This window comes from Cherax quadricarinatus, unplaced genomic scaffold (genome assembly GCF_038502225.1).
Source record: "Cherax quadricarinatus isolate ZL_2023a unplaced genomic scaffold, ASM3850222v1 Contig497, whole genome shotgun sequence".
NCBI lineage: Eukaryota > Metazoa > Arthropoda > Malacostraca > Decapoda > Parastacidae > Cherax > Cherax quadricarinatus.
In genome coordinates this window covers 92,515-119,173 of record NW_027195523.1, presented here as the reverse complement: position 1 = coordinate 119,173, position 26,659 = coordinate 92,515, and the positions used below count along the sequence as shown (strand labels likewise).

The 26,659-nt window shown below is 39.5% G+C and overlaps 1 protein-coding gene across 1 annotated transcript in view; it reads right to left on the bottom strand.

The window, feature by feature from the left end:
* The window catches only part of LOC138851395 (echinoderm microtubule-associated protein-like 1), a 125,478-nt gene that overhangs the window by 14,371 nt on the left and 84,448 nt on the right, over positions 1-26,659 (bottom strand). The window contains exons 4-5 of the mRNA XM_070080471.1: positions 23,129-23,216; positions 20,682-20,908 (exon numbers count right to left, since the gene is read on the bottom strand). Coding sequence (XP_069936572.1) covers positions 20,682-20,908; positions 23,129-23,216 — 315 coding nt within the window. The remainder of the gene's footprint in view (positions 1-20,681; positions 20,909-23,128; positions 23,217-26,659) is intronic.

The following is a 26,659-nucleotide window of genomic DNA, read 5'->3' as shown; positions in this document are numbered from 1 at the left end:
CCTTTTATGACACTGAAGGTTTACGGTGGATGAATTCTAGCCCACTATTCCCATTTGGATTTTGAAAGTACATACTATGGATATTATGGATTTAAAAAAAAAATCAAAATGGAATTATGGTGGTTTGGATATTTAGAGAGGATGGAGCAAAAGAGGATGACTTGGAGGGTGTATAATTCTGTAATGGAGGGAAGGCAGGGTAGGGGTCATCCTAGGAAAGGTTTGAGGGAGGGGGTAAAAGAGGTTTTGTATGTGAAGAGCTTAGACATCCAGTAGAAATGTGTGAATGTGTTAGGAGTAAGTGCAGGCAAGTGGTTTTTATGACTTGGCATACTGTTGGAGTGTAAGCAAGGTAACTTTTACGAAGGGATTCAATAAAACTGGTTAGCCAGACTTGAGGCCTGGAGGTGGGAAGTACAATGCCTATACAGTGGACCCTCTGTTTTCACGATTAATCCATTTCAGAGAGTCTGACGAAACACGAAAATCACGAAAACCGGAATCATTTTCCCCATAAGAAATAATACAAATCCAATTTATCCATTTCAGATACCCAAAAGTATTAACAAAAAAAATAAATTTTTTAGAGATGAAATATAGATTTACATACAGAAAACAATGACAAATCAATATAAAGCACTAATAAAATGTATAAATGAACATTTAATACCACACTTGCCTTTACTGAAGACCCTTGTTTGTGTATGGAAGACAAGGAGGAGGAGAGTGGGAGGACTGATTATTGTTTGGAAGGGGAATCCCCTTCCATAAAGATTTCAGGTACCAAGTGCTTATCAGGAGTTACTTCCCTTCTTTGTTTTTTAATGGTACTAGGATCAGCTTGAGTCACTGGACCCCTGTTGCACCAAAAATTTTTCCAGAGAGCTCTGTTTCTGGTGTCTCTTTAAGATTTGCCTAAAATGGGACAAGGCATTGTCACTGAACATGTTGCAGACACGGCCTGCAACAGCTTTGTTAGGGTGATGTTCCTCCATAAATGTTTGCACCTCACTCCACTTTGAACAAATGTCCTTAATCACAGAAGAAGGCACCTTCTTCCCTCTCTCTTCCTCCTCCTCTAAAGCAATTTCCTCAGATGTGGTCTGTTGCTGTTGCAGATGAAGGTGTTGCAGCTCTTCATTGTTAGCTCTTCCCTGTGGTCCTCCACCAACTCTTCCACATCCTCGCCACTCACATCCAACCCCATGGAATTCCCCAATGCCACAATAGATTCCACAACAGGCAGAGGGTGGCCAGGGTCAGCCCCAAACCCTTCAAAATCCTTCTCTTGGACACATTCTGGCCACAATTCTCTCCAAGCAGAGTTCATCATCCTGGAAGTCACACTGCCAGACCTTATCTATAAGGGTTATGCAATTGAGGATATTGAAGTGATCCCTCCAGAACTCTCTTAGGGTCATTTCAGTGTCCAAGGTCACATCAAAGCATCTCTGAAACATTGCTTTGGTGTAAAGTTTTTTGAAGTTTGAAATGACCTGCTGGTCCAGGGCTGGATGAAAGGAGTGGTAGTAGGGGGCAAGAACTTCACTGTGATGAAACTAAACTCCAACAACTGGTCATCCAAGTCTGGAGGATGAGCAGGAGCATTGTCCATTACCAGGAGGCATCTGATTGGCAATTTATTATCCAGGAGATATTTCTTTACATAAAGTGGGAGTTGTCACAGTTGCTCTTTGCTGATGACACTGTGCTCTTGGGAGATTCTGAAGAGAAGTTGCAGAGATTGGTGGATGAATTTGGTAGGGTGTGCAAAAGAAGAAAATTGAAAGTGAATACAGGAAAGAGTAAGGTTATGAGGATAACAAAAAGATTAGGTGATGAAAGATTGGATATCAGATTGGAGGGAGAGAGTATGGAGGAGGTGAATGTATTCAGATATTTGGGAGTGGACTTGTCAGCGGATGGGTCTATGAAAGATGAGGTGAATCATAGAATTGATGAGGGGAAAAGGGTGAGTGGTGCACTTAGGAGTCTGTGGAGACAAAGAACTTTGTCCTTGGAGGCAAAGAGGGGAATGTATGAGAGTATAGTTTTACCAACGCTCTTATATGGGTGTGAAGCATGGGTGATGAATGTTGCAGCGAGGAGAAGGCTGGAGGCAGTGGAGATGTCATGTCTGAGAGCAATGTGTGGTGTGAATATAATGCAGAGAATTCGTAGTTTGGAAGTTAGGAGGAGGTGCGGGATTACCAAAACTGTTGTCCAGAGGGCTGAGGAAGGGTTGTTGAGGTGGTTCGGACATGTGGAGAGAATGGAGCGAAACAGAATAACTTCAAGAGTGTATCAGTCTGTAGTGGAAGGAAGGCGGGGTAGGGGTTGGCCTAGGAAAGGTTGGAGGGAGGGGGTAAAGGAGGTTTTGTGTGCGAGGGGCTTGGACTTCCAGCAGGCATGCGTGAGCGTGTTTGATAGCAGTGAATGGAGACAAATGGTTTTTAATACTTGACGTGCTGTTGGAGTGTGAGCAAAGTAACATTTATGAAGGGGTTCAGGGAAACCGGCAGGCCGGACTTGAGTCCTGGAGATGGGAAGTACAGTGCCTGCACTCTGAAGGAGGGGTGTTAATGTTGCAGTTTAAAAACTGTAGTGTAAAGCACCCTTCTGGCAAGACAGTGATGGAGTGAATGATGGTGAAAGTTTTTCTTTTTCGGGCCACCCTGCCTTGGTGGGAATTGGCCAGTGTGATAATAAAAAAAAAAAAAAATTCTTTACACTCGGCCAAAAACTTTATTGAACCAATCATTGAAAATTTGCCTCGTGACCCAATTTAGTCTTGACAACACTGTTTTTCTTGAACACACTGGGATTTTCAGAGTGATACACCCAGTAAAGGCTTCACTTTGAAATCCCCACTAGCATTGCCACAGAACAAGAGAGTTAGCTAGTCTTTCATAGGCTTGTGTCCTGGCAGTGCCTTTTCCTCCTTTGTGTTGTAGGTCCTCTGTGGCATTTTCTCCCATAAGAGGCTTGTTTCGTCACAAGTAAACACTTGTTGGGGGATGAATCCTTCAGCCTCTATGTACTCCTTGAATTCATGTGAAAATTTTTCAGCTGCACGTCTGTCTGAACTTGCAGTCTCACCATGCCTTACAACATGCTTCTTAACCCGTAAACAGTCCAAACGTATATATGTTTTTACCGCTTGTGCCCCAAACGTTTATATACATTTTATTTTTCCTGCCTTCAAATTTAGCACGACTGGCCTGGGATGCCTTATCAGCATAGAATGGGTTCTAACACTCAGTGTGCACGGTATTAAAAAAATCTGGGACCACTTAGTACCTCGTAAGAGCACCAGTTCAAATTAGTGCCAGCTAGAGCAAACAGCGCAGCAAACACCTGGGATTCACTGATGTCATGTAGTATTAACACTCCCATTTTAAGAGGAAAGTGATTTTGACCCTGAGTTTAGTGGCTTTGAGATGGATGTGGCCACAAGTGGTCGAGGAAATATCAAAAACCTCGATAATAACCCATGTGCAATATTTGTGCAACACCCTTTCAGAATGTCTTATAATCTATGTCCTAAGTCAAGAGAAACAATTCTGGCTGGCTGGCAGCCTGGCTGGCTGGCTGCCTGGCTGGATGACTGGCTGACTGATTGGCTGGCTAGCTGGCCAGCTAGCTGGCTGTCCAGCTGCATGGTGGCCAGCTGTGTGGTTGGCCGGCTGCTGGCGGCCTGGCTCTATCTCCGTTTCTCTGTTTGTATCTATGTCTATCTCTGTCTCTCTGACTTTGTCTCTGTCTCTGTCTTTGTCTATCCCTGTCTCTGTCTATCTCTTTATTTATTTATTTATTTATTTATTTATTTATTTATTAACAATTTGAGCATACATACAGAGGTACAAAAAAATACAGATAAGAGCAGCATGCCAAAGCCACTTATACTATGCATAGCATTTCGGGCTGGCTTAAAATTAACTAAGCAATGATGAAATCAGTGATAATACATTATTGTAAACAGATAACTATAAAGCACAAATGAGTATTACAAAGACAGGTCATATGGTTGCATGCATTGTTGTACATTCAGTCGTATGGAGTATTCTGTTAGGTAGTGTATTTAAAAAATAATAAAGTTAGATTGGGTTTTAGGTTTAACATTTATGTGATATAATTGTGAGAAACATTTAAGATATACAATTTATAAGGTTCAGTTATTCAGTATTTATTTGGTTTTGGGTGAGTAAGTGATCTTTGAGAAGAGACTTGAATTTATAAACAGGTAGTGTTTCTTTTATATTTACAGGTAATGAATTCCAGATTTTAGGGCCTTTTATGTGCATTGAGTTTTTGCATAGTGTGAGATGGACACGAGGAACATCAAAGAGTGATCTGTGCCTTGTGTTATGGTCATGTGTTCTGTTGAGGTTGGCAAGGAGATGTTTGAGGGGAGGGTTAATATCAGAGTTAAGTGTTCTATGTATGTAATAGGTGCAGTAATAAGTATGGATGTTTTGTATGGTGAGTAGGTTTAGTGTATTGAATATTGGTGGAGTGTGCTGCCTGTAGTGAGAATTTATCATCATTCTAACTGCAGCCTTTTGTTGGGTAATTAGTGGTCTGAGATGGTTAATTGTTGTTGAGCCCCATGCACAAATTCCATAGGTGAGATAGGGGTAAATAAGAGTGATATAGGGCCAGGAGGGCTGACTGTGGAACATAGTACCGTATCTTCGATAGTATGCCTACAGTCTTGGAAATTTTCTTAGAAATTTGTTGTATATGTGTATGAAATTTGAGTCTATTATCAAGGTGGATTCCTAAGAATTTTCCCTCTGTTAGCTTTGTGATAGGTGATCCGTTTATCATTATGTTAAGAGGGACATCTGTAGCTCTGTTACCAAACATTTTCACCTCACTCACACATAATCATCATCTCTGCCACCCTCTACCACCATCACTACCACCCTCTACCATCATCACAACCACTACCACCCTCTACCATCATCACAACCACTACCACCCTCTACCATCATCATAACCACTACCACCCTCTACCACCACCACTTTCATATTTTTCTACAAACTTTTTCTTTAATTCTTTCGTGTTTCTCACCTTCTTTACCAAAGGACTGGCACTAGCAGCTTTGTTTGGGCCCATGGTGGCTTATTTAGCAGTCACACAGAATAAACAAGTGCAAGAAACAATGAATTATTACAAAATAATTTCTATGAGCTTGCAGGGTAATGTTCACTCACCCATAAACAAAGCAACACTGCCTCCTCAGAATATGTGTTTGGGAGGTTGTGTGCGCAGCACACTCAGACATGTACCGTACCACCGATGAGAACGGAGGAAAGCAACGAAAACTGAGCCAATATTTTTATGGAAAAATTTGGCGATAACTGAAATGAGCGAAAACAGAGCCCAACAAAGAGAGAGGGTCCACTGTATTATTATATTACGTATATTATTATTATGTTATACTTATTATTATTATTATTATTATTATTATTATTATGTATTATTATAATGTATATTATTATTATGTATGTATTATTATAATGTATATTATTATATTACGTATACAGTGGATCCCCGGTTAACAATATTTTTTCATTCCAGAAGTATGTTCAGGTGCCAGTACTGACCGAATTTGTTCCCATAAGGAATATTGTTAAGTAGATTAGTCCATTTCAGACCCCCAAACATACAGGTACAAACGCACTTACATAAATACACTTACATAATTGGTCGCATTGGGAGGTGATCGTTAAGCGGGGGACCACTGTATTATTATATACGTATTATATTATACGTATTACGTATTATTATTATTATTATTATTATTAATAGTATGTATGTATTATTATAATTATTATTATTAATTTAGGGAACTGGAGCACAGATCCAATTCCCTAGATCAAGAGCAAGAGCCCCTCACCAGCGTCAAGGAACCTCCCTTGAGGCCCGCTCGCATCTTGAAATTTTGCTCATATCCAGAAGCAAAAAATCGACTGAGCAATTGCTCATATCCTGAATAACTCACATGGTGGGGCACTCGTAAGCTGAGGTTCCACTGTATTAAGATCTACATTATTGACTTTTTAAGTAATATGGCTATTTACCTTTCTGATGCTTAGAACTTTGCATTTGTTTATGTTTTTTATGTTAAACTGCATCTGTCACTTCACCGACCACTGCACCAATCTATTCAGATCTTCCTGGAGCACTCTAGTCTCCTTGTCAGAATGAGTTTAACGGGCTATTTTGGTGTCACTGGCAAACCTGCTTATGCTGCTATTTATACCCTCATTTATGTCATTTATGTAAATTGTAAACAACAAGAGACCCAACACTGACCCCTGTGGAACACCGCTTGTGACGCTTCCCTACTTTGATTTCTCCCCATTTATGCAAACTCTCTGTTGCCTACCTGTCAGCCATACCTCTATCCAGGAAAAATTTCCCTGCCTATTCCATGTGCCTTGACTTTCCTCAATAGTCTCCATTGTGGGACTCTGTCAAAAGTCTTACTGAACTCCATACACAATATCATATTTATTACCATGAGTGACCTCCTCAAATACCTTAGTGAAAAAAGTAAGTTCGTAAGACAGGAATGCCCTTTTGTAAAATCATGCTTAGATTCATTAATCAATTTATGTCTTTCAAGATGGCTATGAATAGCCTCGGCAATTATGGATTCCATCAGTTTTCCCACTAAGGATGTTAGGCTTACTGACCTGTAATTCGAAGCTAAGGACCTGTCACCTGCTTTGTAGATAGGTTTATTACATTAGCCATTTTCCACTTATCTGGTACTATGCCAGTTCGTAGAGATACGCTGAAAAAACTAGCCAAAGTTTCCTTTAAAACTCTTGCAAACAGTTTATCAGGACTCTGGGATTTGCTAGGTTTTAATTCATCTATTTGAGAACCATGTCACAAGTGACTTCGATTGTGCATAACATCATCGTTCAGTTCACCATAGTTTATTATTTCTAGAATTTCACTAATAACTTCCTGAGTAAAAACTTTGAGGAAGTAAGTTGAAAATTTCACACATTTCCTTATCACTATTAGTGAGCTGACCTGAGTGACTTTTGAGTGGGCCTATCTCTTCCCTAATCTTCTGTATACCTGAAAGAAACCCTTTGGGTTACTTTTTGAATCCCTTGTGATTTTAACCTCATAATCTCTCTCTTAGCTTTTCTTATTCCCTTTTTTATTTCACACTTTAATTGAATATAATGATTTCTTAACTGCCCCTCTCCTCTTTTGATTTGCCTATAAATGCCTCTCTTTTGACCAGTGAGGTGTTTTAATCTATTTTTTATCCATTTTGGATCATTTTTGTTTGATCTAATTTCTCTATTTGGGACATAAGTTGTCTGCGCAGCTAGAACTATGCTCTGAAAATCATCATATTGGCAACCATCATCACCTACCTGACCCATAGTCAGGTCATTTCAGTTCAACCCACCCAGGTAATTTCACAAACCTGTAAAATTGGCCAAGCAGAAATAGGTACAGAGACTTGATTGCAGTTATTGGGGTAATTCCATGATATATTGAAACTGAGTAATTTGTGATTGCTTTCCCCAAGCTCATCATTAGCCTCAAGAATATTAATTAGTGATTCCTTGTTGGCAAAAACCAAGTCAGGTAGGCTATTTTCTCTAGTTGGTTCTGTTTTCTCTAGTTGGTTCTGAATCGTATCAAGAAAATGGCTAGACTCCAGATTTCATGTCACATTGCTCCAATCAATTTGTCTAAAGTTAAAATCTCCCATTAACACAACATTTTCATATCTAGATGCCTTATGAATTTCATCCCATAGAAGCTTACTGCACTTCCTATCAAGAATTGGGGGCCTATAAATCACACCCAAAACCCTCATGAAACTGCAGCCAAACAGATTGTGTTCGACGCTTCTAATTTTATATCTTGTCTAACGCAACAATTAAAATTATCTCTGACATACAGTGCCACTCCACCACCACCCTTCCTACTGATCATGTCAGTGTGGAATAGTTTGTATCTTTTCATGTGGCATTCAGAAAGGATTTCTCTATCTTTCAGGTGGAACCAGGTTTCTGTTATAGCAATAATATTTATGCTACCTGCACATGCCATTAATCTTAGCTCATCTATCTTATTTCTTACATTCCTACTATTAGTATAGTAAACCTTTAGGGAGCTAGTCACTTGCTGCCCTTTACTGTCTCTCTTTGTTTGTTGACCAGTTGATTTGCCTTTACTGGCAATTTTATGATGAATAATACCTTTTACACATATCCCTGAGGTATGCTGGTAATATCTGCTATTTTCAACCCAAGTGCTGCAACCTGACTGTTTCTCACACACACCCATACCTCTATATTCTATCAGTTTAACCCTTTCAGGGTTTCCGACGTACTAGTACAGCTTATGCACCAGAGTTATTGATGTACTAGAATGCCTAAATTCTAGCACCTTCAAATCTAGTGAGAGAAAGCTGGTAGGCCTACATATGAAAGAATGGGTCTATGTGGTCAGTGTGCACAGTATAAAAAAAATCCTGCAGCACACGGTGCATGAGAAAAAAAAAACTCCGACTGTGTTTTTAGTTTAAAACAGCGACTTTGCACTGTATTTTTGTATGGTATTTATGGTTGTATTCTAGTTTTCCTGGTCTCATTTTATAGAATGGAAGACATTTTACAGAAATTGAGATAATGTTGATTGGTTTTATAATGAAAAATACCTTGAAATTGAGCTGAAAGCAGCAGAAATGTTTGATTTTTACTAAATTTCAAAAGTAAACAAATCATGCCATGCGTCCAATATACGTCAACTGGTGAGTCTAATATTCTTTCACAAGTGCACAGATATTATTTATACCATTTCTACACTAATACAGTAGTCTGCTAACAGCAAATCTTCTATTTTTTGTGAGAATAAAAATTCAAGGCGGAAAGCAAAAGAGATATAAGAGGGGCCTGGAGACGTGACTAATGAACAGAGAAAATGTTATTTTAGTGCCAGGAATGTCTGTCTTGCTTATTCTGAACCCTATTTGGAAACTAGCATCTTCTGAAATTTGTGTGAAATTGGCAAAATTGCCAATCTCTGACCACTTTATTGGATACTTGAAATCGGTAAATGGGTGGTTTCTTGTACTCATTCGATAGAAAAAAATGGAGTTCTAGCGAAATAGATATGATTTTTATCGACTAGTACACTGAAATTGGCCGAAAACAGGGCTCAGAGTGGGCGAAACCGCCGATGCGTCAACATCGTTGAGACCGCTAACTTCGCGAGAGCATAATTCCATAAGTTTTCCACCAAATTTCATACTTTTGGTGTCATTATGATCGGGAAAAGATTCTCTATCATTTCATTTTTTCCAAAAAATTTTATACCCTGAGAACGAGTTTAGGAGAGGGTTAAAATCTTGAACAAGCCAGCAATGGCTCCCTCAATTGAGTTGGCTAATGCTACCACCCCTGCACCAGAGAGATGTGCCCTATCCCTTGCATACATATCATGTTTGCCATAGAAAGTGTCCCAGTTATCAATGAATGGGATTACAAATTCCTTGCAGTATCCATCTAGCCAGTAATTTACACCAATTGCCCTAGACATCAAGATATACCTGTTATCCTGTATGTTTATGAGACAGAAAAAAAACACCAGCAATCCTAGCATCATGTAAAACAATTACAGGTTTCCGTTTCACACTCATTTGGCAGGACGGTAGTACCTCCCTGGGTGGTTGCTGTCTACTAACCTACTACTTTTTTTTTTTTACAACAGATCAATTTTACAGGCTAAGAGATGTTATTCTACCTCAACTCTCAAAGCCCAGCCCCTATTTGAGGTATACTACTAACCTCCGGGATGTGACCCACAACAGGCGACTAATACCCAGGTACCTACTTAATGTTAAGTGAATGGGCAGCAGGCTTAAGGAAAGAGGCCCAACATTTCTACCCATTCTGGGGACAGAACCCTAGATCTCTTACCTGAACAAGTCATAAGTTCCCTAAGGATACAAGGAAAAGTTTCCAACCAATATTGCTGACATTTCCTTTTATTATTATATAATATGTAAACCCCATGTTGTAATCTTTATAGAGAATAAACTTGATTTGATTTGATTTGATTACTCTGAATGACTGATAATTTTTGAGGTTCATATTACAGTGGACCCCCGGTTAACGATATTTTTTCAATCCAGAAGTATGTTCAGGTGCCAGTACTGACCGAATTTGTTCCCATAAGGAATATTGTGAAGTAGATTAGTCCATTTCAGACCCTCAAACATACACGTACAAACGCACTTACATAAATACACTTACATAATTGGTCGCATTCGGAGGTAATCGTTATGCGGGGGTCCACTGTATTTATTTTTTCCAACTCTTTTCAATATTTTTGATCTTCATATCACTTGCCCTATACAAACTTCATGACTCAGTCCGTAAATATACAAAGACACAACAGAGAGACTATTCTGGCTATGTTTTGCTCTCCAGAAGCTTTATCAAGTCATGATGCCTCCTAAGTCACTTTTGTGTTCTTTTCTCAACAATATACCTTCGATGAGTTACAAGAGATTTTCTGCTCAAAGAGCGTGGCCTTGGGCCAGACTCATCATACCAGTACAGGTTAGCCATCACAAATCCGGCATCACCGGGACCTGTAGTGTGCCGGATTATTGAGTCTGCCGGACTACAGAGTTGTTAGGTTAGAATACACTTAATAAAGAGTTGTTAGGTTAGAATACACTTAATAAAGTTAACCAACTTGACTTACAAAAGAAAGTTCATTGAACATTGGCAAAAATCAAACATTTCCGCTACTTTGAGCTCAATTTCAAGGTATTTTTCATCATGAAACCAATCAAAATCATATCTATTTCTGTAATATATCTTCCATTCTATTAAATGAGACCAAAAAAATGAGAGTACCATACAAAAATATACAGCTAAGGGGTGGCTAATGGCTGAGAAGTAAACTCCGTTATTTATCATCAGATTTTTTAAATTTTGGTGTACATTAAGAAGCATCTTTCCATCATATATTGCTCAAGTTTCAAAAAGACAGCTCAACAAATAACTGAGAGGAAAAATATTTACCAAAAATCATATATGGCAAGCCCAAGTTAGGTAGTGGAAATAAGTCTGACTTTTTTGAGTTATCCTAGGTTCTCTATACATATGCTGCTATATATGATAATCTATGTAACTGTCTTTGTGCATACCTGAATAAACTTACTTCTATTCTGTTGACTGAGTACAAGAAACTACCCATTCACCTATTTGTGTGAAATTGGCAGTTTGGCCAATTTCAAATAGGGTCCAGAATAAACAACATTCCTGGCACTAAAATAACATTTTCTCTGTTCATTAGTCATGGCTCCAGGCCCCTCTTATATTACTCTTGCTTACCATTTGGAATTTTTATTCACACAAAAAATAGAAGATTTACTGTTATGCAGACTACTGCATTATTGTAATAATTGTACAAATAATGTCAACCCATTCATACTGGACTGGCCAGTTGGACACGTACTGGACGTTGACGTCATTTGTTTACTCTTGAACATCGCCAAAGAATCGAACATTTCCGCTACTTTGAGCTCAATTTCAAAATCATATCTATTTCTGTAATATATCTTCAATTCTATCAAATGAGACCAAGTGAACAAGAATACAACCATATAAACCATACGAAAATATACCGCTAAGGGGCAGCTAATGGCTGAGAAGTGAACTCCATTATTTATGGTCCAATTTTTTTCTTTTCTGGTGTATGTTAAGAAGCATCTTTCCATCATACACTGCCCAAGTTTCAATAAGATATCCCAACAAACAACTGAGAAAAAAATATTGGTATTTACCAAAAATCATATACGGCAAGCCCGAGCCAGGTACTAGAAATAAGTCACTGTCTGAGTTTTCTGAGTTAACCTAGGTTCTCTACACACATGCTGCTATGTATGATAATCAATGTAGAGAAAATAGCTTTTTTGTTTCAGTTTTATGGTGCATTACGAATGTATATCACAGCTAGCCCTGTGCTATACGTGTACTCCCTTTTCTCTAATATAAGCCTGCAAGACAGGGATAGGATAATGGTACTTGTATCCCATATCCTCTTCATACCTCTTCAAACTGCTCAGTATTATGCCAAATATTATTCATTCTGGAGCATTTAACATGTTTTAATGTTACAGTGGACCCCCGGTTCACGTTATTAATCCGTTCCTGAGAGCTCATCGTAAAGCAAAATTATCGGAAAGCGATTTTCCCCATAAGAAATAATGGAAATCAAATTAATCCGTGCAAGACACCCAAAAGTATGAAAAAAAAAAACTTTTACCACATGAAATGTTAAGTTTAATGCAATAGAATAATTACAATAACAATAATAACAATAGAATAATCACAATAGGATAATTGACACTTACCTTTAATGAAGATCTGGTGATGATTGATGGGATGGGAGGAGGGGAGAGTGTTGAAGTTTTTAATGTTTAGAAGGGGAATCCCCTTCCATTAGGACTTGAGGTAGCAAGTCCTTTTCCGGGGATACTTCCCTTCTTCTTTTAATGCCACTAGGACCAGCTTGAGAGTCACTGGACTTCTGTTGCACAACATATCTGTCCATAGAGGCCTGTACCTCTTGTTCCTTTATGACTTTCCTAAAGTGGTTCACAACATTGTCAGTGTAATAGTCACCAGCACAGCTTGCAATAGCTGTGTTAGGGTGATTTTCATCCATAAAGGTTTGCAGTTCAACCCACTGTGCACACATTTCCTTAATTTTTGAAGTAGGCACAATGGATTCCACAACTGGCATAGGCTTCTCAGGGTTAGCTCCAAATCCGTCAAAATCTTTCTTAATTTCCATACTAATTCTCACCCTTTTTACCACAGGATTGGCACTAGAAGCTTTCTTGGGGCCCATGGTGACTTATTTTGCAGAAACAAGCACCAAAAACAGTGACAATATGGATAATATGGAATGTACTGAATGTATCCTTAGATGCGCACACACTGGCTGGCTTGTAAACACTGGCACACATGGGGCAGTTCAGGCCACACGTGGACATGTCTCGTACGAATTGTATTGCATACCGGATTTTGTAACGGGAACCGAGGCAAATATTTTGCGATATAATGCTTCAGATACCAGATTTATCGGATACCGATGACTTCGCGAACTGGGGGTCCAATGTATTTATATTGTTTATTATATCATATTAGATCAATTGCGATAGGCAAATCAGCTGTAGTGTTGATATTAGCGTAACAATAAAGCACATTCCCCACACACCAGCCAGGGTACTTCCCCACACACCAGCCAGGGTACTTTACCACATACCAGCCAGGGTGCTTCCCCACACACCAGCCAGGGTACTTCCCCACATACCAGACAGGGTGCTTCCCCACATACCAGCCAGGGTGCTTCCCCACACACCAGCCAGGGTACTTCCCCACATACCAGCCAGGGTGCTTCCCCACACACCAGCCAGGGTACTTCCCCACATACCAGACAGGGTGCTTCCCCACATACCAGCCAGGGTACTTCCCCACATACCAGACAGGGTACTTCCCCACATACCAGACAGGGTGCTTCCCCATACCAGACAGGGTACTTCCCCACATACCAGCCAGGGTGCTCCCCCACACACCAGCCAGGGTACTTCCCCACATACCAGACAGGGTGCTTCCCCACACACCAGCCAGGGTACTTCCCCACATACCAGACAGGGTACTTCCCCCTCACACACGATTTGATTTAATTGGGACTTGCACATGAGTGAATAGAATTATCAAAGCTTATTGCTTGGAAAGCATTGAAAATTGGGTTGGGCAAATACGATTCTGTTAGTGGGATGGTTTGTGAAGGACCTGCCTAGTATGGGCCAACATGCCTGCTGCAGTGTTCCTGCCTTCTTATGTGCAAACATTTATGGATGAACATCACCCTGACACAGCTGTTGCAGGCCGTGCTGGCAACATCTACAATGGCAGTGTTGTGTCCCATTTTAGGGAAATCTTAGAGATGCCAGAAACAAAGCTCTCTGGACAGTTATTTTGTTTAACAGGGGTCCACTGACTCTCAAGCTGGTCCTAGTGGCATTAACCCTTTCAGGGTCTGTCCCATAGATCTACGGCTTCACGTTGAGTGTCCAAACCGTAGATCTACGCCAAAATTCTAGCGCCGTCATATTTAGAGCGAAAGCACTCATAGGCCTACATGTGAGAGAACGGGTCTGCGTGGTGGGTGTGTGCCATAAACAAAAAATCTAGGCACCCGCATAGCATTGTGGGAACGCCGGCTCAGTTACCCTTGTTCACCATGCCTCGTCGCAAGTCAGCTCTCACTCCCCGGAAAATTGGGACTCTCCTCTTCCTATCTGATAGTTCTGACACTGATGGAAGTGGAAATGAAGACGAATTCTACGGCATTGATCAGTTAATGACCGAAAAGAATGACCAGGATATCGATAATAGTGCAGAAAACCCTGACGATCCTCAACCTTCTACCTCTGGTGTGGGCACTCGTGACTCACGGTCGGTTGTTCCTCAACGCAAGAGAAAACTAATATTTTCGCGTGGCCAGGCCTCTGACTTCAGTAATGATGATGATAGTGACGTGGATTGTGATTTTATTGCGCTCGATGATCATTCGAGTAGTGATAGTGAGGAATCATATTCACTAGTGAAGTGTTGGTATGTTCGCCGCCGCGTGCACTCGGGTAGTGTACCCTATGCTGTGCCCAGGGGATGGAGTACATCCCGGAGTACATCCCGTGGCCCTACACCAGTTTTAGGTAGTGATAGTGAGGATGATGTGGCTACACATGGCATGGATAGACCACAGGCATCAGTGGATGGTGGTAGTGGTGATGGTAGTGGCACCGCCATGCGTGACTCACCAGCCCACGCTGGGACCCACGCTGCTGACTCGTCAGTTTAAGGACAAAGCGGAGCGTCAGCCACCAGCCCACCACAACCACAACCACCCGCACAACCAGCCTATGATGCCCAGTATCCACCAGCAAACCGTATGTGGGATTGGCAGCAAAATCCCAATTTTGTTCCCAAGCCTTGCCACTTTGATGACTCTCAAAGTAGAATTCTACCTACTTGTCCCCTTGGAACCACGGCCAATGAACTGGAATTCTTTGAATTATTCTTTGACCAGCCATTGATGGAAACTATTGTCAGGGAAAGTAATAAGTATTTTGAGTACACCATGGCAAATACGATCATATCACCACAGTCAAGACTACACAGGTGGAAAGAGACGACTGTTGCAGAAATGTATTTGCTTTTTGCAACAATAATGCTTATGCCTCATGTCTATAAGCATAATATAAAAGCATACTGGTCCACAGATCAGCTAATTTCTACCCCGGTCTTCAGTGAAATCATACCAGTGAACAGGTTTATCTTACTCTTACGTATGTTGCACTTCTCTGACAAAACCAGGCCTGACAGAAGTGACAGGTTATACAAGATTAGAAATGTTTTCATGTATCTCAAACAAAAGTTCAGCATATACTTTTATCCATTCAAGAATCTTGTAATTGACGAGTCTTTGATTTTGTTCAAAGGTAGACTGTCATTCAAGCAGTATATACCGAGCAAGAGGAAACGCTTTGGTATAAAACTGTTTGTACTCTGTGACTGTGACAGTGGCCTGGTGTTGGATATTGTTGTATACATGGGAAGTAAAACATTGAAAGATACCAAGATGTTATTGGGTATCTCAGGTGACGTAGTGAGAAACATGATGGCACCCTATCTTGGTAAGGGCCATACATTATATACCGATAACTGGTACACAAGCCCATTACTCAGTGATTTCATGAGAGTGAACAAGACAGATGTGTGTGGCACAGTGCGTTCTAATCGTAAACATATGCCCAGGCTCAACGCAGGTGCTCGTGGTGATGATGTGCAGGTGTTTACTGCCAATGACATCATGGCATTACGGTGGCATAACAAACGAGATATCACATTGTTGACAACCATTCACCGTAATGAAATGCAAGACAGTGGCAAAGTTGATCGAGTGACTAATGAACGTATTCGAAAACCAGTGACAGTGATTGATTATACACAAAACATGCGCTTGGTTGACAAATGTGACATGCAGATTGGTTTTGTTGACTGTGTTCGTAAGAGTTACAAGTGGTACATGAAACTTTTCTTCCATCTCATGGACATTTCTATGCTCAATGCATATAATATGTACCAAATAAAGACTGGCAACAGACCACCATATGGTGAATTTTGTTTGTCTGTTGTCAGACAACTCATAATGAAGTACCAGGTAACAACACCTGTTATACAACAAGGTCCTCAAATTACTCAGGACATACCCAAGCGTTTGAGAAGGGAAGGTGATCATTTCATAATACAGCTTCCTTCAACTCAGAAGAAATTTGCTCAGAAGAGATGCATTGTCTGTGCACAAACAAAACGACGGCAACAAAGACGCAAAGACACTCGGTTTATGTGTGAGGAATGTAAGGTACCTCTGTGCATGGTGCCTTGTTTCAAGGAGTTCCACAAGCTCCAGCAGTTCTAAAACCATGTCCAGTGATTGTAAATATGTAAATATATGATAGAACATTAGTATTATACAAGATTTGTGCATGTTTATTGTAATAAACAAAAGTGGTAAACAATAATATGATAATAACTTTAGTGCGGTTATTGTGTTCAATACAGTGAGTTTATATATATATACATTATATACAGTATTGGTCTCTCAGGCCCCAAATGTTAGTAGGAATAGAAAAAAATTGGAAAAGAAAAGAAAAAACTTAAAAAAACGCTAAATAATGTAATGCGCGTATGTGGAATTCATCGATGTTGCTGCCACCACATCATTTTTGACAAACTTCTTGGCACTGTATCTCGGTAAGTATTTTATTATTTTTTTTTTATTATCACACCGGCCGATTCCCACCAAGGCAGGGTGGCCCGAAAAAGAAAAACTTTCACCATCATTCACTCCATCACTGTCTTGCCAGAAGGGTGCTTTACACTACAGTTTTTAAACTGCAACATTAACACCCCTCCTTCAGAGTGCAGGCACTGTACTTCCCATCTCCAGGACTCAAGTCCGGCCTGCCGGTTTCCCTGAATCCCTTCATAAATGTTACTTTGCTCACACTCCAACAGCACGTCAAGTATTAAAAACCATTTGTCTCCATTCACTCCTATCAAACACGCTCACGCATGCCTGCTGGAAGTCCAAGCCCCTCGCACACAAAACCTCCTTTACCCCCTCTCGGTAAGTACTGATCAGAATTTTGTTTTTTTTTTGTCTTATTACCTTCACAAAAATATGCTCTTTAATTCTGTAAGAAAAAATAATTTTTTTTTTTTCAAAATTTCTTGGACACTGGAGCACCACTTCAGATTTTGGCCTTGGACCCTGAAGGGGTTAAAAAGCAAAGATAAGGGCTTGGTACCTGAAGTCCTTATGGAAGGGGGATATCCCTTCCAAACACTAGTACACCTCCATCCTCTCCCCTCCTCCCATCTCATCACTCATCAATACGTCTTTGATAAAGGTAAGTGTCATTTTATTATTTATTCTGTATGTCTCATTGTTTTCTGTGTAGGGAAATGTATATTTCATATAAAAAAATTTGTTTAATACTTTTGGGTGTCTGGAATGGATTAATTGGATTTCCATTATTTCTTACGGGGAAAATTAATTCAGATTACAACAGATTTGGTATAAGACACGCTCTCTGGAACTGATTGTCGTAATCCAGGGGTCCACTGTATATGCCGTGTTTCTATGTTATTAATATTGTTTATTATGTCATACTACATGAATTGTGACAGATAAATAAGCTGTAGAGTTGATATAAGTGTTATATTGAAGTACAGTGGAACCTCAAAAATCGAACGTATCACACATCGAACTTTTCGAAAATAGGACCATTTTTTCGGACAAACTGTGTTCCTATTATCGAACGCACCCCTATTTTCGGACCGCCGGGTACAGGACCTGTCTGCCGCCCGCTCTGTCCGCATCCCCGCGCAGGCGCCGTGAGCAGTCTAGCTTTGTTTATGCTTGAGTGAACACTAACCTGCGCTCTCATTCACGCATTTTACAATTATTTCGTTGTGTTTAGTGCTTGTGGGACTATGAAATAAGCTGTCATGGACCCAAAGAAGCTTGCTAGTGATACCCCTGTGGTAAAGAAAGTGAGAAACACCATAGATGTGAAGAAGGAAATAATACAGAAGTATGAGAGTGGTGTGAGACTTGTTGAGCTTGCCAGGATGTATGGGAAAAACAAGTCGACCATCGGTTCTATCCTGTCAAAGAAAGAACAAATAAAGGAAGCTGATGTTGCGAAAGGTGTTAATATAGGGAGTGGATGAGGTGCCTTCTTCAAAGATTAAGGAGACTTGTGCCAAGTGGAATGATGTCCAAATGTTTGTGCAGCAGTACCACCCTGAGCAAGCTGAAACAAGCCATCTTTGCAACAAGTTCAGTGACAGAACCATGTCCCACTTTAGGGAAATGTTAAAGAGGCGCCAGAAACAGAGGACTGTGGACAGTTATTTTATGAGTCAGAGGTCCAGTGACTCTCAAGCTGGTTCTAGTGGCATTAAAAGACAGAAGGGAAGTAACCCCAGAGAGGGCTTTACCTGAAGTCCTCATGGAGGGGGATTCTCCTTCCAAACACTAACCCCAACTCCCTCTCTCCTCCTCCCTATCTTCCAGATGCCATCACCAATCTTCAATAAAGGTAAGTAAAAATGTTATTTTATATGTATTACTATACATAATTAAAAACTATAGTATTTGTTGTATGTAAAACTGTAATTAATCTCTATAAAATGTATTTTTTGTGTGAATATTTTTGGGTTTCTGGAACGGATTAATTGTATTTCCATTATTTTTTATGGGAAATATTGCTTCGAATTTCAGACTTTTCGAATTTAGAACTAGCTCCTGGAACGGATTAAGTTCGATTTTTGAGGTTCCACTGTACTACCTTGTCCTGTCTCCAAACACACTCCCCTGCCGCCATCACAATTCCTAACATATGTAACGACAGTGAAACCCCGGGTTTCAGCCACTTCAGGTTTCACCCGATTTTTTAGGCCAAATTTTGTTCCACGTTTCAGCCTTTGCCCCAGGTTTTGGCCGGCATACCAGACCTGTCCGCCTCCCCATGCAGGTGTCATTAGTCATTCTAGCATTGTTTATCCTTGAGTGAACATTACCCTGCACTCTCATCCTGCCAGCCAGGCAGCCAGCCAGCCAGCCAGCCAGCCAGCCAGCAAGGCATCCAGCCAGCAAGGCATCCAGCCATTAATTGTGACTGAAAAGTGTGCAAAGTGGAATGAGTTGCAATTTTTTGTTGAAAAGTACCACCCTGACCAAGCTGAAACAAGCCATATCTGCAACATGTTCAGTGACAAAACCTTGTCCCACTTCAGGGAAATCTTAGAGATGCCAGAAACAGAGCACTCTTGACAGTTATTTTGTGCAACAGGGGTCCAGTGACTCTCAAGCTGGTCCTAGTGGCCTTAAAAGACAAAGAAGGGAAGAAACTCCAGATAAGGACTTGTTACCTAAAGTCTTTATGGAAGGGGATTCCCCTTCGAAGCAATAAGTCCTCCCTCTCTCCTCCCCCTATCTTCCAGATGCCAGCAAGTCTCTTCAATAAAGGTAAGTAAATGTTATTTTAAATGTTTATTTAAATTGTAATTTATGTACTGTATAATATATATGTATTTATCTGTGTTGTGTGTATGAAAACTATAGTTATTCTTTAAAAAATGTATTTTTTTGTGAATATTTTTGTGGGTCTGGAATGAATTAATTTTATTTACATTATTTCTTATGGGAAATATTGCTTCACCTTTCGGCCGTGTCACATTTAGGCCTAGCTCCTGGCACGGATTATGGCCGAAACCCAGGGTTTCACTGTATTTTATTCATACACCAACAAGAGTCTTCAATAAAGGTAAGTGGGATGTTATTATTGTTTTATTCTTCACATCTCATTGTTTTCTGTGTATGTAAATGTATATTTCAGATAAAAACAATATTTTTTTGTTAATACTTTTGGTCTGGAATGGATTAATTGGATTTACATTATTTTTTATGGGGATAATGGTTTCGCAAATTGTCAATTTCGCCATTAGTCACACTCTCTGGAACGGATTAATTACAAAAAACGAGGGCCCATTATACATTCAAATTTACAAACATCAATTAAATCTTCTGTAGGATGTCCTGATAATAATAATTTAGGTTATTCATGGGTTTTGAGGATCCCATGTTTTGGGTGAGGGAAGGAACAACCCCTAAATTAAAGATTAACCATGAGATATTGTTCAAAATGTACTCTGAATTTTCCACTCCCAAATCTCTTGTTTTTAGGTATTCTTTCTTATGAATGTTAATATTAATGAGGGTAGAGCAATATTTAAATAAAGATGGCCTCTGAAATACAAAATGATCCCAAATTAAAAACAAAAATTATTGATCAGAATTTAATGATATTGATAGTCACTGATTCTATATTTATGGGAATCTCCAAAACAACCTTCACATATCTGGAGGAATTATTATATTAGATAATTGCTGAAAAAGAAATATTAAATGATCTTAAAATATTTTTCAAATTCCTAAAGAATTGCAAAAATATTAAAAAGCTGTTTACCTTCTGGTGACATGCTGGGCTACTAAATAATTTCACTTTTCCAAAGTCATCCCCTGTAGCCAAGACAGCTGAGAAGTTAGCCTTAACACAGGTGTTTACATCAGTGCCATCAGCACCTTCAGGCCAAATACCCAGAGTGGCAAATGTGAGCGTGCAGGTGCTACTTGCCCACTCCACATCGCGCATCTGTGATGTCTGTACAACTTGGCGACACAGCCCAGCATTCCCTGAGAAAAACAATAATATGAATCTTAACTTTTAGACTATTTCTGTAATTATATACAAATATACATTCACTTCTTCTATATTCCCTCCCTTCAATGTGATATCCAATTTTTCTTTATCCAAATCATTTGATACCCTTATAAGATAAGATTTTCTTTGAATTTTTAACCCCGGAGGGTTAGCCGCCCAGGATAACCCAAGAAAGTCAGTGCGTCATCGAGGACTGTCTAACTTATTTCCATTGGGGTCCTCAATCTTGTCCCCCAGGATGCGACCCACACCAGTCGACTAACACCCAGGTACCTATTTGCTGCTAGGTGAACAGGACAACAAGTGTAAGGAAAAGCATCAAAATGTTTCCACCCACCAGGAATCGAACCCAGGCCCTCCATGTGTGAAGCAAGAGCTTTAGCCACCAGGCCACCGGGCCACCGCCAGGCCACCTTACTCTTATCTATGTTCACTTTCAACTTTCTACTTTTACACACCCTCCCAAACTCATCTACTAAAAAGGAATTTCAGCATCCCATCTAATAACTTGCATATAAATTCCATTGTCTATACAGTAAAGTGGCTAATGTGAATTATCATCAGAGCTGTAACGTACCTTCCAATCCTCAACACCTCCCTCTTCATACACCTACAGTAATCCCTCAACTCCTCATAAAAAAATTATATTTATGATTAATGCAGAATGCAATACATCCATAGAAAAGGCAAATCTGTTTTAAATTCAAATGTCAGTTATATCTAACAATTCTGTTTTTACTGCAATTGTACTGTATTGTATAATTATCATAAAGAACATATAGCAGCCTAATTCAATTAATTAAATAATATTAGTTTAACCCTTTGAGAGTCTAGACCCCCAACCTGAAAATTCCCCACAGGGTCCAAGAACTTAAAAAAAAAAAAAAAAAAAAAAAAAAATGGAAGAGAATATTTTCCTGAAGGTAATAAAACACAAAGTACAAAACTTGATAAAAAAAAAAAAATTTGACGAAATTACGATATTTACGATTTGCGATATTTACACATCGGCAATTTTGCCCAATTTGAGTCCTATTTTCGGCCAATTACGTTGTTACATTAGACCAAATTCTTAGCATTTTCGTTAGTATGTGTTCCATTTTATTTACTAAGCACAAGAAATCACCCAATAAACTATTTCAACTACCCAATAAAGTGATCAGAAATTTGTAATTTGGCCAATTTCACACAAAGTTCAAAATATTTTGATTTCAAAATAGGGTTCAGAATAAACAAGACAGACATTCCTGGCACTAAAATAACATTTCCTCTGTTTATTAGTTATGTTTCCAAGCTTTACACATGAATTCCATTTCAATTTTTTATTCACAAAGAATTTTTATTCACACAAAAAACTGATTTCTTGTTATGCAATATTGTAATAATTGTATAAATAATATCAGTGCATTCATGAATGCACATCAAATCCACTAGCTGATGCGTATTGGGCACTTGATGTGATTTTTTTACTCTTGAACATTGGCAAAAATCGAACATTTCTGCTACTTTGAGCTAAATTTCAAGCTATTTTCAGTACTAAAACCAATCAAAATCATCTCTATTTCTGTAATATATCTTCCATTCTATCAAATGAGACCAAGAAACCGTGAATACAATCTTACAAACCATACGAAAATACACCACAAACATGGTCGCAGTTTTTTTCTCATTATGCATTGCATGCTGCAGGATTTGTTTTATATGGTGCACACTTGCCACATAGATGCATTCTCTCATATCTAGGCCCAATTTTACTACTCACAGGTTATCTGAGTGAGCTGAGCTCATGACGTAGTACTACAGCTTGGACCCACGGTTCAAAGCCACAGTCATCAATCAGTTTCTTTACACTTTTTTTTAGCTTTTTCCAGTATATAACAAGAGGTGTATCTTAAAAATGTAAGCCATATTTCACAGTATATGTGAGAAAATGCATTTTTTATTTTTGTGGTCTTGTCATTTCCTTTTGGTATTTATATCCTGGCCACTTGTTGAATCATTTCCAAACACATTAATGACATCTATCTTTTAGAATCAAAAGTCTTTAAAGTAATATTGGAAAAAGATGCTGTAAAATTCAGTATTCATTAAATTAATTAAGTTGTAAACAACTTGTTAAAAAATATATCAGTGACAAAACTGTGTTAAGAGTTTGCTAAAAATTAAATGCAAAACCAATATCATTAACTTACAGAAGAGCAGCTCATAGTCTCCTGAGTTTGATTGAAGGAACTGGCTATCAGCTGACCAATCCAAGTGAGTCACAAAACTTGAATGACCCTGTAAGTTAAGAATATACTCTGGATGAGATCAAGTAAAAAAGTTATAAAAAGTATACTACATACAAAGAATTTTTGAGAAAAATGATTCTCACATCTTAGAATTCCTACGCATCCTTGATTATGAGCCACACTGGGAATCAGTGATGGAAATAGATTTTATGGAGTAGATACATGCTAGGGAATACTGATTTGGCTCGACAAGGATGTACGTCTTTATGTTCAGAGTTTAATTCCTATTTTGGAGACTACAGTAATCTTGACTGGTTAACAGGTGATGTGTAGCCTTAATTGCCCTTGTGTAGTCAATAGACTTTAAATTAAAGCAACCATAAGTAGATTTTTTGAGGAGGAGAAGGTTGAGCAAGCCCCAGGATTCCTTACAGCTTGAGGTTTGAGGAAAAAAAAGGCTTTGTAAGCTCCTTAGAAAATTTTAAATTTGAGCAATTTTGGGAACATTTTGAAAGCATATGAAATGATAATCTGGACATATCCTAAGGTTAATATTAAGCACGTCATACTCCCTCCCCATGTTACATAATACGTATATAGTATAAAGTTGCCAATATTTACAACTGAGGAAACAAAATCATAGTTGATCAGTGGAAACATGACAAAAGGCTTCTCCATTAATACATTAACTGAAATGGAAAAGTAAGTACATGCCATGTACCCACGTACCTCCTTGTTTCCATCACTGCTCAGAACATTCCTATCACACTTTATTTTACCCACTGACCATTTTCCTACATACAAGCACCTAACCCTTTCAGGGTCCAGATCCTGATCTGAGAATTGCTCTCAAGGTCCAAGAATTTAAAAAAAAAAAAAAAAATTCTTATGAAATGATAGAGAATCTTTTTCCTAAGGTAATGAAACCAAAAGTATGAAATTTGATGGAAAACTTACGGAATTACGCTCTCGCAAAGTTAGCAGTCTCAGCAATATTTACGCATCTGCAATTTAACCCAATCTGAATCCTATTTAGGCCAATTCCTATGTTCCAGTCAACAAAACTCATAGCTTTTTCACTAGTATTCTATCCATTCTATCAAACGAGTACAAGAAACTGCCCATTTACCTATTTCAACTACCCAATAAAGAGATCAGAAATCAGTAATTTGGCCAATTACACAAAATTAAAAAATTGACAATTTAAAAATAGGGTCCAGAATAAACAATGTAGACATTCCTGATACTAAAACAACATTTCTTCTGTTCATTAGTTATGCCCCTCAGGTCTCTCCTATATTACACTTGTTTTCCATTTTTTATTTTTATTCACACAAAAAATAAATTTACTGGTGTGCAGACTACTGCATTATTGTAATAACTGTATAAATAGTGTCAGTGCATTCATGAAAACATATTAGACCAACCAGTTGGACACATATCAGATACGTGACACAACTTGTATCTTTTGGGTTACTGGTAAGTATCAAACATTTCCGCTACTCTGAACTCAATTTCCGCTACTTTGAACTCAATATCCTCTCTATTTCTGTAATATATCATCCATTCTTTCAAATGATACCAAGAAACTGAGAATACAACCATAAAAAACCATCCAAAAATACACTGCAAAGTCGCTATTTTGAATCAAATTCATGGTCAGTTTTCCCATCATGCACTATGTGGGGCAGGATTTTTTTATATGGTGCACACTCACCGCATAGACCCATTCTCTCATATCTAGGCCCAAATTTACTGCTCACTGCTTATCTGAGTGAGCTGAGCTCACGCCCAGACCTCAAACCCGTAGTACTACATCAAAGACCATGAAGTGGTTAAGTGTGCAGAAAAACTCAAAATATTAAGGATGCCTACATCAATGCTTTAAAGATTTACAACAGTACTGATAATCTGTCTGTAAAGCTAAGATACAGAGCTTAGAGAGGAACTAAAAAATCTAAAACAGCCTAAAGAACCAAAGAACAGTACAGCCATGACATCAGGAACTGCTACATCAGTCACAGACGAGGGGACTGAAGGAGCAAAGAAGCTATACTGTATGCGAAGGCCCTATCAGACCCATGTGGGACCTGGGAAAAGGCGAGGAGCACATCAAGAACAAATGAGGGGACTAAAGATAATGAAGGAGTTAAGCTATATGCAGAGGCTCTAACAGACCACTGCAGTGCCCAGGAACTGATGAGCAGGAAAAAAGACAGACCAGTGAGCACAGAGACATCAGCTAGGGAAGAGGTTGAAGGAAGGAACGCTTCAATGGCAGGAACTAAATCGTCTCAGGGGATGCAAAGGGAAATACAGTGGGAGGATGAAAGGGAAAGGTCAATTTTTGTCTATGGGCTCCAGGAAGTTGAAGGGTAAACTTATGAAGCAAGAAAACAGGAGAAAAAAAGTGATTGAAAGTATCGTGAAAACAATAGGAGAGGACGACATGACCCAGATGGCAAATTTTCAGAGAACTGGGTGGTTTCCAAGAGGAACAAAATGACCGGTCAAAGTGATATTCAAGGCAGAATCAGCTTCAAACAGGATCTTGCAGGACAAACCGGACTACTGGAGAGTGTACCTCGACTGAGACAGAACACGAGAAGAAAGGAGGATGCTGAAAGAGAGGGGACAGAGTCACAGGGAGGAACGAGAGACGAGGATGGAGGCGAGCAGGAGAACCCAGACCCAGGTGGAAGAGCAAACACAACCTCCTCCAGAACCACCCACAGAAGGAATCCAACCTCGGAAACCCCAATGCAACCACACAATCTAAACCAAAACCCCCATATATTACCCTGTCCCCACCCCCTCATCACAAACCCCACCCCACAGCAACCCCCCATAGGACCCCTGCCCCAACTCCCCTCATTATAAACCCCACCCCTCCAGCATCCCCCCATAGGCCCCCACCAGGGCTCCCACTCCCCCAACCCCACCATTCTCTGTGGACCACAGTTTTAGAAAAGAAGTTGAAGATTTGGTATACAAACACAATGGAATAACAAATAAATGTGAGGAGTGGCATGAAAGAATCAAGGAGACATCCCCCAAACATAACAGCAGTCACAGAAATGAAACTCACTGGGTTGATAGGAGACGCAATCTTCCCACCCAGATACCAGATCCTGAGGAAAGATAGAAGGTGCAGAGGGGGAGGAGGGGTTGCACTGCTCATGAAAAACTGATAGGGATTTGAGGAAATAGAAGGAATGGATGAGACTGGAGAAAAGGATTACATAGTAGGTACAATTCGGTCTGGGAGACATAAAGTAGTCATTGCAGTGATGCATAACCTGCCACAGAACTGCAGGAGGCCAAGAGAGGAATATGAAGAGAACAATAGAGCAATGGTGGACACACTACCTAAGGTGGCCAGGAGAGCTCACTCATTAAGAGCAAAGTTACTGGTTATGTGCAATTTCAACCACAGGGAGATTGATTGGGAAAACCTGGAACCACATGGGGGTCCCAAAACATGGAGAGCCA